Raw genomic sequence first — 13,076 nt, forward strand, 5'->3', positions numbered from 1 at the left:
TTCTGTGGAAAAGACATACATTAAATTAAATGATTGGCACTCAGCAAAAGAAATGTTATTTTACAGTTTCAGTTTCAGTTTAAAGTAGATGTTTTGGACATCAGTTCCAATTACAGTTTTACTTGTAATACCTCCAACATCTCCCAGTGCCACCACTACTTGTTTCTTTTTGTGGTCCCTTGTAATTCACTAACACAAAGGTTTGGTTACAATCTGTTTAATAAAATTTTCGCTAAGCAGAAAAGTTACCACAGAGTCCATTGCCATTAATTTCTGTTTGGAGGACTTAAATGGTGCATTGGTCTCAGTCTGATAAGGAACAAGAAGTTTCTCAAATTCTGCATAAAGAAAATAACAGTCTTTTTTCCTAGGAACAAGCCATGAAACCTAAGTACTTGTATTTGAATATCTTTTCTTTACTGTCATTCTACATTAGGAATAATTCTGAAGATGTCCTAAACTTGAGTCTGTTGATGCCTAATGTTTTTATTGAGAATTGAAATGCAAAAAACGAGATCCAATCAATCAAGTGTACTCTAATTTTCAAAAAAATTTTAAAAGGCTGATGAAACAAAAACGGAACTCTGACAGCATAAATAGAAATATTCACCTATGAATTGATGACTGAACACTGTAAATAACAACAATAAAATCATATATTGTCTCAAAAAGAGGTAGTATCAGTCTCTTCCACAGTTTGCACAGGGAGTTATGCTACAGAACATACTTGCAATGATCTGAAAAACAGGTGAAGAGTGAGGTGAAATGTTTACAGATGATATAAAATTATGCAGTATTTTGAGGGCTAAATCTTATCACAAAGACATTTGGAAGTATTCCATAATAGAGAATGACATGGCATTGTATTTCATTTGAAATGTATTAATAAATTTGCAGTAATGTCTAAGGGAAAAATTAGGCCTAACAAGGCATAAATAATGCTGTGCTTTGAAGTATCCATTATTGATTAGTAAAGAAATTTGGAAGTTACTGTGTCTAGTTCTGCAAGAAATTAGTTTTGCTATCAGAAGACTTAAAAACAGCAAATAATAGAGCTGTATACTTTATTATGTGAAGGAAAAGGAAATACAATTATGTTCCTCTATAAATCTATAAAAAATGCCATCAATCTGATCAGAGATAATGACACAGTTTCAATATTAGGCAAGGCTAAGAAGGTCCTTAACATGAATGCTGTGGTAAGGTGACAATGAAGAATGGAAGTCACCTAATTTGATTGATTGGTAGTAGATTTTAGACAACAAAAAAGGGGGATTTTGTCCCATAGCATGTAATTAAATTGTAGAATGCAAATACCTTAATACCTTTCTCTGGATCAGGAGAGTGCTTTTTGAAGATCTAATTTGTTTGCATCATGTGCTGTCTTGAAAAGCATGAATGGGATTCACTTCAAATTTAACTTACCTAGAATATTTAATTCAGGAGTGCATCTACTGTGCCCTTATAATTAAATCAGGCCAACAGCCCAAGCTGGAGTTAATCTGAAACAAAGCCACCAAAATGTGTGTAGCATGGACATTGAGCCTCAGGTACTGACTTTTTCTATAGATCCACTCTACAGCATGTGCCAATGTACACACACATCCATCAACCATAGGTGCCATAAAGGGGTTCCCACAGAGCCTAATTCAAGGCCATCCACCTATGGCTATTAAGCCCATCAATTCTACATGCAGCCTGTGGCTTTAAAATCTTTTAAATCATAGCTGGCTGAACCAATATGGCCATTTTGGGGTTCCCAAGACATCAGCTGTGTGCCACTGTATATTTTATAAATTACAGTGCTCAAACACATGCTGTGATTTATGTCCACATATAGGTAGTAATCTAATACACTCTTGAAAGGAGGTCTATTGCTTAGTGTTTTTATCCTACCTGAGAACAGTTTTGTACAACTACCATCTAAAATAGCAACATTCAGATTAACTTGTATAGCACTTCTTATATCGTGTAGAAAAAATGACACTTGGAAATACACTCAGTCTGTATTTGGCTCTTAGGTGATTTGAGATTCAATGTAACTGTCACTGTTAAGTAGACTTAATACTCTTCCTAGAATCATTCCCTAACACAATTTATTCTCATTAATTTTTAGAATGCTTCTAACAATATGGTCTGCTTACTATGTGAAAAAGCCCTGGAACCTCCACCAAACAGAAATTCAAAGGCAGACATTTATTTTAGCTTAGTTTTAACCTAAAAAAAAAAAAAAAAAAAAAAAAGGCCAAGTATTTACAGCTTCTTAGTTGAGGGTCCTCATAGTAAATTGTACATGCAATATTTATAAACAGTTCCATTTTAACATGGTAATTTTTATTTTTTATTTTTTTGTGCCAAAGGGAACATTTTATTACTTCAAAAAAACAACCAAAACAAAACAAAAAACTTAAAGATGGAAGATGAGAAATAGCCAAAACATTTCACTCATTTTAGGGTACGAAAATACGGGGAAATATTTGCTTTTCAGTTGGATGAAAAAGTGCTTTTGGATAAGGTTATGTATGGCATATGCCACAGGCTAGGGCAAAGAGCAAGCAGCAGGGAAAATGAAGAAACTGTTCTATTCTCTTTGCCGCAGATTCACTACTGAGGCTTCAGTAGTTCATGTCATTCCTCTGAGTGAGTCTTTCCACATATAAAATGGGAATATTTTGTTTATATGCTTACTTCACTGGTGTGTGTTTGCAAATGAACTTGTCAGTGGAGAGAAAGCACTCTCCCAAGGCAGGACCATGCCAACTGGTATGCTATGTATGGGCACCAAAGCTCTCAGAAATAGTGTCTGAAATCACCCATTTTGTGGAGGATGCATCACACTTAGACTGCTGAGGATCTCCTACATCTAGTAGGTGTAAATATAAATGCAATTTTTTATCAGCTTACTTTGGGCTGCCTGGCCTTCATGTACATGATAGTATATGAATCTAGTCTACGAACTGAAAATGAGTGTTTATTCAAAATTAGACTCTTTGCTCTCTGCATTTTTCCCTATCAGTTGCAGCAAAGCAGGGCCCATTTTCTTAACTCTGAAGGACTAGGAAGTTTATGTAAATCTACAGAGGATTTATACGTATCTTCTGATTTGCTGATGCAGCTCAAGAAGACTTAAAGAGATGTTTTAGGTGATCAACTACAGAACCAGTCTTCTGTGTATGTAATTTTATAGAACGTAAGTGTGGATATATACCATGTCCCTAGGCAATAATACTGCATTAGATTGTGAATCTGTTTTGAGAAACGTTTCTTAATTCATGGGGTATTTACTCAGGCATATTAATCAGGTTTCTTTGGCAGAAATACTGAGTGTGTGTTTGTTTATAAAGGTCATTCAGTTTTTTTCATAATGATGCTGACTCACAGCTGGTAAGTCATCTCTGCCTTCCTCCAGTTTGGTCAGCAGTGTTCTGTGCAGATTGCCACTCCCTGTGTCTTGTCATACAAGAGCTATAATAAAACTGTTCATTAGGGAGGAACTTCCTGTGATTGTGATGAATTTAAAAGCCCATCCATTTTGCAGGAAGAGTGTCAATAGTCTGACCTTCCCAGACAATAATTTAATGTAGCAGTGCCACTGGTGGGCCCTCTGTTCTCTTTTTTTTCCCTGCATGAGTTCAGAAAGCCTGTTCAGGCAACACCAACAGCTGCACATCTACAGAAAACTTTGCTGCCATTTTTCTACTGGGTGAATAAATAGTGTGCATATGGCTTCTTGGAGCTTTACTTCTAACACTGGTCTCCATAGAGTTCTGTCAGAAGGGCATTCGGACAATGTTATTTTCAGTGCAGTGCTTAAGTTAAAATCTTTCCTAGGCTTTTTTTCTGCCTTGTCCTCAAAGCTCACAATATCCTCTGTCATCAGTAACGTGTGTCCCTTCCCTCAGCTGTCTTTTAACTCTTTATGATGTGATTATTATTTTCAAATGCAGTAGTCCAGAAAAATCAAGACCTTGTGGTCAGGGTGTTTTGTTTCATTCTAAAAACTAACATTATAGTAAACTGTGTCTTGCAGAATTTCCATATTTATCTTCTCAATTTTTGCAGAAGTGCAAGACTTCTGGAGCAAAGTAACAGCACTCCCTTCAGTTCTTTGAGAGGTGCCATGAGCCCATGTAAAACCCTCTTATGCACGTGTGCACCTTTTCAAGTACTGGTAAATGCCACCCTTTCCCTCACCCAAAGTTCTTGGTGCCTGGCTCTATCCAGCAGGCTGTGACACACAGGGTCCTGTGGGGATGGTGTCAGCAGCAGGCTTGAACAATCACTCCCATCCCCAGTGGCTGTTTCATTTCAGCTTCGCCTTTGGAACTTGCATTGCCAAGCCTCATAACTGCCCATGGAGAAGGGAGAAAGATGGAACCACAACATGAGGGAGGCAGCACAAATAAAGAGAGCTCCAATTGTACACAATTAGCGCTGCAGGGGCACCGGTATTGTCAGGTGAAAGCTGAAATGTGCAGGCTTAAAATCACATGCACGTGCTCAAGATGTTGTAATCAGAGTTATTAAATTACCTGTTTCTTTTTAAGTAAACTCTCAGCTGAAACTGCACCTCACAATGTCAAAATCACCATACTCTCAGCACTCAAGTCATTGGGCAGCTAGGTTTTTGAGTGAATAATAAAGTTTCAAATAACAGCTGCATCATTGAGATTTCACAAACAATAGTGTTTTTCCTTTAAGCAACCAGGATTTCTACTCAGTATAACAATTAACATTTGCCATTTGCACATGCTAAAACATTCCATATTCCCAAGGGCTTTATATAAATAAAACAAGACAAATGCAAGATGAGGTGCAGGACAGCTGCTAACCACAGATGAAAGAGTAAATGTAAGATGGTTGCATCAGTGGGTGGTGATATAAAGTGTACTCTCAAATTCCCTAGCAATGCAGTAGAACAGGTGGGAGAGACAGCTGTTTCTAAAGAGTTTTTTTTTTTTTTTTTTTTTAAATCATCTTGCACAATGTAGGCCCCCTCATTAAGGCCCCTTTGCTTTTATTAATGTAACTCTTTGTATATATCTATCTATTTAACATTTGTGCATAATGTTCACCACCTTTTACTGTTTTTAAATACTTGAAGTTATTTGTATATCTCTAGCATAGATACAGAATGCATGAAAAACTTTTTCATGCATTTTGTATCTATGAACAAAGGAGGTTCTTCCCACGATATGAAGTTCAGCTACGGAAGGGATCTTGCAATTCAAGAAACAACTGGATAGCTTTGTGGAGAATAAATTTGTCAAGAAGAGTTAAATACAGAGATGGAACCTTTTTCTCAGGATGCCCTGGAATACAAAGAATTCCAGTCTGTGGAAGTACTCTGCTAAAGTCTCTACAAAATTTCCTTATACTCTCAGTTTTCAGTTTCATCTTCTACAGTCATGCTGTGTTGTTATATCTCCTCCTTCAAGGGTGGCAGCAGGAAAATTGATCATGGATCAGAGAAATAAAATGCTGGAAGAAGTCAGAACCCTGTCATGCTAAGAAATGGCTGTGCATTGGCCTTTCTCAATGAATTCCTGAAGCTGTGTACAGTGGTGTCCAAGCTGGTTCATAATGCTGCCAACTAGAGATCCACAGAGATCTATTCTTCTGCCTATTGCTTTGACCATATGCTTACAGGCACAGTTGTGCTGCTAAATACACCCATCAGTGAGACACAGTCAAGAAAAGAGACCTCACATTGAGATTAATGAATCATTTTTGTAACAGAGTCTCTTTATAAAAAGCATTTTAATTATAGCAGTCTGGAAGAGAGAAGTCCTTGCTTTTTCATGTACATAAATGTATAATCATGAGAAGTTACACTTGTTTGTGACATTGCCATTTGATAAATCTCAAAATAAATTAGATGAAACTGTATAACAACTGAACTTGTACCAGAACTGTTTTGTAATCCAAAGTTAGAAATCTGATTCAGGAGAGAAAAATAAAAAGAGAGTATTTTCAGGCAAAATGTTAAATGGAAGCTGTTTTACAAAAATAAATATGATTGTGAGAGTTGAATTTCACTTATTTTATTCCATGAAGAGGGGTTTCAGGAAGGCTAGCTAGAAGGGAAGTCAGGGCTTCGTAACATCAGTGGAGCGAAGTGGCCTTCATTCTGGTCTTCTTAGCCAGAGGCAACATATCTTGAGGGCTGCTCTGTAGAGCAGTTTCTTCTGGGAGCTTCCCAAGAGGAGAAGGTTCTCTGCACTATTAATATTATTTAGACAGTTCCATCTCCCTGGAAGATCAAAAATATGGAGGTTATTTAGTGGGTAATGTTCTTGTGACTTCCAAAGGATTTTATTATTTTCCAGTGGCTACAGGAAGCTGTTGGATAAACAGCACAAATAAGGACTGAGTTCATATTTTCACCACCTGACAACACTGTAAGATTTTAACTGTACTTTAGAAAACATGATCATGGTGCTGAGTGAAGGCTCATTTAGTTTTTCAAACTGTCAGCCAGTCAAGTACATATATAGCTGTTATCAGGACACAAAATAATGAAAGAAATACATTAGTTGCTCACCCCACAACATCCGCAACATTTGCAGTCCCCACAGATTGTTCCAAAGAGTCCGTTTACAACCTGAATGCCACAGAGCACTGCTTGGATCCCACTCATCACTAGCAGCAAGGCAAAGAGGGTCAGGTGCCAAGGAACTATAGTTTCAGGTGACTTACACGTAGTCCATATTGTGTGGTTACCTAGATAATTCCTGTGCAGAAGGGAAACAAGATGGTTATGGAGATTATGTTAGCTCCCAGAGAGGTGACCTGTTAAGGCTGACAAGCTGTAACTCTTGTAATATGTGACTGAAGTTCTGTTACCTTCAGTATTGTAAAAAAGTATTCCCATTACAGCACATTTTGTTTAGAACGTTCGTTTGTTGTAGTTTCTAGATCCTCTGAAGTAATTGATTTGAAAGGAGAAGGCACAATCAATGATAATGTGTTAGATACAATCTAATCGTTTGTGGTATTTTGGGAAGAAGACATTACCAAACCATAGCCAAGTATGTGCCAAAAGGATGTTCATCCCTACTATTATCTTGTCTGAAGTCAAGTGGCTTTCCTACTGTCGGTTTAGTTCTGATATTGCACGAAGCAGTGCTGACATCTAGTGGTGCAGTAAATGGACCCACAAAACATGGAAGAATCGTAGGGTTTCCCTAGGAATACGGCATCTTCTGTAATTCCCCCTCTAGCACAAACCCCGGGCTTTTATTTGGGCACAGCATTAGATTTTGTCATTCATGCCATCTCTGTGGAAGTGATAAATATAAATGACAGCAAACATGTTTTACTTGCAGTGGGAGAAAGAAAAAACTTTGAAATTCTAAAACCAAGTTAAAAATGGTATAAACATTAATTACTTGAAAAACGTTGTATTTCAATAAAAGATGTCACTGCTAATCAAGTGGACTGAATTTATCCTCGAACACTGTTTATAATCCCAAGAATAAACCAGAGGGCTGTACTCGTTACTGGCTCCTTTGAAATTCAGTAGTTTTGATTGGTCTTATTATTCTTTACACATCTGTTCTTGTCCCTTAATTAGTATTGCTGTGCATTGTTGGGTCTTCAAAGAGCATCTGTTTTAGATTAATAGTAAAATTCCTATTGTTATACAATAGATTTGGAAGTTTAACAATATCACAAAGTATCACAAAGTTAAATCATATTTATTTATTTATTTATTTATTTATTTATTTATTTATTTATTTATTCCCTGTTGTCTTGTCTTACCCGTCCTGGAAGGGATAGAGCCACTGTCTTCCATCATTACATTTAGGGCCTCTGTTTAGGGCTACTGCTGACACAACAAAGCAATATCCAGCTCCCAGAACTCCAACTGCAGCAAATATTATAGAGGAAAACATCTGACAGAGAAAAGTGATGTTATTTTTATTCTCATTCAAACAATGAAATGTGCCGTATTAATGTAAAGGTACATTCCCTAAGCTCAGCTCTTAATGGTCAAAACAGTCAGCTGCTGAACAGCTGAAATGTTTTAGTTTGCAATTGCATGAAAAATACATAACTTATACTAGCACTGGTATTTAGAAGTTTTGAGAGAGTTAGCTGAGGGCACTATTTGCCTAAAGATTCATGGAGTTGGTACCTGTACAGTAGATGGCACTCTTCCCGTTTATGCAGTATGTATTGAAGAATTTTCTTTGTTCAAGGTACAGTGTTTCACTGAAGTAGCTGTCTTTCTGCTGAAGACTGAAGTATTGGACCACTTACCACATTAAAAATAAATAAATCTACAGTACCCTTTACAAGTTAACTTTGGTATCTTGGTCATATTTGGACCAAGTAATTGTATTTTTCCTTCTTGAGTCTTCCCTTCAGGTTTCATATTAGTGTATTTTTCTTTATCTTCTCACAGGTACTTATCGCCATTAGCTCTAGTAGTGCAATTGGAATTAATAGAAGAATTTCCTTATTTTTCTGGCTTTCCATTAGTACACTCTCACATACACTAATATGTAAGCAAATTGTCCAAATATATCCAAAATGCTCTACTTGAATTTTAAACACTTAAAATTCAAACCTTAATTGTCTGTAGACAGAGGTAGCCATAATAGTTGGGGGCTAGATATCTTTTATTGGATCAAAGTGATATAAGTGGGGGAAAAAAAAAGAAATGCACTTTCCAGCCTCTGAGCGCTTATACAGATGTCATCACAAGGATCTTTTGTGAGTGTTGAGATAGAACAGAACAGAACCATTCATCTGAAAAGAACCTTCAAAGATCATCAAGTCCAACTGCCGACCACATCAGGGCTAACCAACGGTTAAAGGATATTAATGAGGGAGTTGTCGATATGGTTCACGAACACGAACAGGCATGTATTTTTATGTTGGCATATCTGATGAGGCTAACAAAAATTATATTAATGTAGTAGACATCACAGTAATGATACTTCTGCCAAAATACAAGAGCAAGTTCAGTTCTCAGTCATGCTGTGGTAAGGCCACCAGGACTCTTAATACAGTGTTGTGACTGTACTAATATTCCCAGTCTCTCAGTCAGCTACAGCACTAGTAGGATTTATCAGCAAGGTACAGCACTGCAGAATGGAGGTTGCTGTATGGACAGCAATATCCTTACATATGCTTTATCTTAAGTGTGCCAGCATGACCGCAGGTGGAGAGCACACACAGCTCAGAGGGTCACTTCTGTCTCTATAGATGTTCTCCAAGTTCATCTGAATTTCTGAATTGCAGGGTGGTGAGTGGAAGTCTGGCAGCAAAACATTAGTGGTTTTGTAGATGCTGAGTTATATGTGGTCTTGAAAGCTAAGCTTTCTTCACTGCTGACAGAAAGTTGGTAATGCAGTGTGATAAAGAGAAATATGTGCCTCCATTTTTTTTCCTAAAATGTTTCACCTGCTCTTGGGATTGCAGGAAGATAGGATCATAGGGAATATAGGGAAGGCTCTTTGTTAATCTCACAGCCATGAATCTTGTTCTTTTTTTTTTTTTTTTTTTTTTTTTTTTTTTTTGAAGTGAAAATCTGTTCCTTTATAAAAGAGTGTAATGATCTACTTGTGCCAAAAAAATTATCTCAGAAGGACAGACTTTCTAGGAGAAATATGCCTATTTTATATCTAATCTCACCTTGTAAATAGAATGCTTGAGTTGTTTACCAGTGGCTAAAGGTATCCATTTGAAACTTTTCAGTTGCGGTGTGAAAGGAAACTATAAATTCAAAGTGGAGCCTGGTTTAGGGCTGACTGCTTTAAGCAGGATGCAGAGTTATGTGAATTTCCCAGGCTTGTTCCAACTTGAGGTTTCCTATGAACCTCAGATATTCACAGCCTCCTGCATGGTAATGGAGCCTCAGCTGATAATATAATGCACAACTGTCAAAGTTATTTTTAAAACTGCCAGCAAAAAAATGGCTAAAGAGAAAACTGTTATGCTGTGCAAAACCAAGTGCAGATCTTTCAGAAATTCATTTTAATTGTGATCACAACTGTATGTTGTGACTGCTGAATATATCAAGGCAGTACAGATTTGGTACCTGTGACACAGCATTAAAGGTACAACAACCTACTATTTATATTTTAAGCACTCAGCAAAATGACATGGCTTTACATCTTACAGTTTGGACAGCATCTGTCTAGTCTCTCAATGATTGTGAGCAGAAGACATATATATTCTTATCAATAACAATACATCTTTTACTTTTTTGCCACATTTCTTCTCACTTACCGCAAACCTCTTTCCACAGCTCTCATTACCACAGCATCCACAGCAATCATTATTCTTAAGGCCCAAAAACACCAAAGCAGGAAAGATCATCTACCAAAGGCAGAAATACAGTTTGATTTGGGATGAATTCAAATTACAATTGCTTTTAAATACAATAGTTCTACTTCTTTATTTCCTTAACACTAAATTAAGTAACTTATTGCTAAACTGTTGGGTGATTTTTAACTTATTTGCTTATCAAAGAAGAATTTGCAGTGTTGGAGCCTGCATTTGAGAAAATTCAACAATGCAAAGTCATGGTTTAGGTGGTACAAAAATGACTGTAATATCTGAATTTATATACTCACCAATACACCAGATCCCAAGATCCCTCCGAAGTACCAAACCTCATCTGTAATATTTTGATTGTTTTCAACCACTTTTCCTCCAGGGAAAAACAGCAAAATGTTAGCAAGAGTACATAGCACAGCTAAAGGGATAAGAGTGATTCCTAGGCACTTAGCACAGCCTCCGGTGCACATGTTTTTTTTTTTTTTTTTTTTTTTAAAGAAATTGCAAACAGCTGAAGGCAGAGGAAAAAATCTCTCAGATGTTCTCAGAAATGTTTTCTAAAAAAGAAGCTTCTCAGTTTATTTTGCAAAATCCAGTTTCTGCTGTGCCTCTGGATGAACTCAACCTATAGAATGCTCCCTTCAGAGACGTTGCTGCCTTTGATCTGAAATGCTGTATTCTGGTTATTTATATGTTCTCACAGCCATGATGTCAATTTTCTGAACCTCCATAAATGAAATTACGTTCAGTGCAACTGCTCATTTTACTATGACAACCGATGACCTTTGTTAATATTTTACTAATGTGAATGAGACACTTGGTTATTTGGGCTCAGGTTGTGGGTCGAAATTCTTTTTAGTTCAAGACCATCATTTTTACAATACAGTGTCCTTCATTCTACAAACTACTTCGTAGAGACTGACTTGGAAACACATAGTGAATCAGCCTATGTTAGTAGCAGCTGTGTACAATAGAAAAGTTCTAGTGAATTTTCTTTTCTTTGGGAAGTTTGAGCTAGTCATTTAATGTTTTGAAACAGACAGCTTGCATATTTTCAATATATAATGAATTAATATGAAAGCAGTGCTTTGCAAGCTGGTATCTGAATAAAAAGGAAAGGGCAGAAAAAGTTTCAGTGGGCCTGCTTCTTATGCTTTGTCATTTTTTGTTCTATCAAAGACTAACATTTAATCCGTGCTCAGACAAAATTTACATTTAAAATTGTACTGTGTGCAGCAAACCTCTGAGTTCAAGCTGAGCTTCAACTGACTTGGCATGCAGCATTTTACTTAAGCAAGTACCGCTGTTAAAGCAAGTCCTGTAGATCTCTAATGGACACTGGATACTTAGACTTGGTATATTGCCTTGCTGAACTTGTGCTATGATGAAGTACATCATCGTGAACTGTCCAAAGTTGTCTTGAAATATGCAAAACTGAAGCTTCAGGTTAAGTGGCAGTGCTGAATAAGCTGGATTAAGCACCCCACCATTTTTCACAGAAATGGTGCAGCTAGAGGAAAACAACCAACCAACTAACCAAACAAAAAAAAAAAAAAAAAAAACAGGGACAGGGACATCCTGAGCCTTTATTGATGCTATAGAAATGTATTTGGAACCAGAACCTCGGTCAGTTAACTTTACCTTTCTGCTGAAACAGAAAGATACAAAGCAGTTTTACCGGAGTGGAGGGTCAGATCTGTTCTTAGGGAAATGTCTTTTTAAGTGACAGTAGTAATACTAGAAATCATATTTAGCTCTGTACGTAATTCTAGGAGTTGCAAAGTGCAATTAGAAGGGTGGTTAACTTCTGAGAGAGCTAACTGTCATTTTTCTTAAAGGTGCCAGTATGATTGAACACAGACAGGTACCGCCCCTGACAGCAAGTTTGGGGTTCTGCTGCAAAATAAGCACCAAAATTAAGGAAAATCAGTTATTACTAATTGAGATGTGTACTTGGTATATTTCTATTGTTCTCAACCGCTTAATTCTGTATAACTTCAGGCAGAAAGGATCAAGGTCTTGTTTTTTTTTTCATAAAAAGATGAAACTATGAAACCCATTTTCATGTCAGACAATATTAAACTTTTGATGCTCATGTTTACTTCAGGGAGCCTGATCTTAGACTAAGAAAAATATCACACTATGATTTGATATAAATACAATATAAAACAACAGCTCACACATTTTTTATTCATCTTGAGCCTAGCAATTTCTACAGTGAAATCTTACTTTTTCCAAAATGTTCTCCTCTAGATACAGAGAATCAAGCACACAAATATGAAAGGCTTTGACTGGTTAATCAATAAATATATATGCCTTATACTTTTATTGTTGCTTAATTAAAATAACCTCAATCCCCCCCCAAAAAAAATAAAAATAAAAAAATTAGAGATTATCCTGGGTGCTATTGAAAGCCAACTATGGTAGCCATATTTCTAAGGCTGTGAGATAAAGACTGTACAAGGCCTTTTATGAATTACATAAGGGAAGGTGAGGTGGAGGTTTTATCATTCATTTAGCTACATGAATTCAACTACGGCTCCTGAGGTTCTGTGAAATTTTTTGTGTAACAGTGTTGCTAGCAGGTATATAAAATTAGATGTTGCTCTCAGTTCAATTGTATTTCTCAACTGATATTCTGCCTTTAACACAAACCTGAATCAAAGGTCTTAGAGGAGTCAAATTTATGTTAAGTATATACATATTAGAATAAAGGCTAGTGGTGGTTTTTTTTTGTCCTTTCCTTTCCTTTCCTTTCCTTTCCTTTCCTTTCCTTTCCTTTC

At 36.6% G+C, this 13,076-nt stretch overlaps 1 protein-coding gene and 1 long non-coding RNA gene across 2 annotated transcripts; both read right to left on the reverse strand.

Moving 5' to 3' along the window:
• Positions 1–5,735: 5,735 nt before the first annotated feature.
• On the reverse strand, positions 5,736–11,021 carry TM4SF4 (transmembrane 4 L six family member 4). The gene is made up of 5 exons (XM_035334429.1): positions 10,590–11,021; positions 10,243–10,332; positions 7,765–7,898; positions 6,545–6,734; positions 5,736–6,253 (listed from the first exon to the last, which is right to left on the reverse strand). Exons 1-5 carry the CDS (start codon positions 10,761–10,763, stop codon positions 6,236–6,238), a joined length of 606 nt encoding a protein of 201 aa, XP_035190320.1. The 5' UTR covers positions 10,764–11,021; the 3' UTR covers positions 5,736–6,235.
• Positions 8,315–10,146, reverse strand: LOC118171368. Its single transcript, XR_004753173.1, has 2 exons — positions 10,116–10,146; positions 8,315–9,726 (listed from the first exon to the last, which is right to left on the reverse strand). It is a non-coding gene; the product is annotated as an uncharacterized LOC118171368 (long non-coding RNA).
• Positions 11,022–13,076: the final 2,055 nt, after the last annotated feature.

Source organism: Oxyura jamaicensis, chromosome 9 (assembly GCF_011077185.1).
Source record: "Oxyura jamaicensis isolate SHBP4307 breed ruddy duck chromosome 9, BPBGC_Ojam_1.0, whole genome shotgun sequence".
In the NCBI taxonomy this organism is placed as follows: Eukaryota; Metazoa; Chordata; class Aves; order Anseriformes; family Anatidae; genus Oxyura; species Oxyura jamaicensis.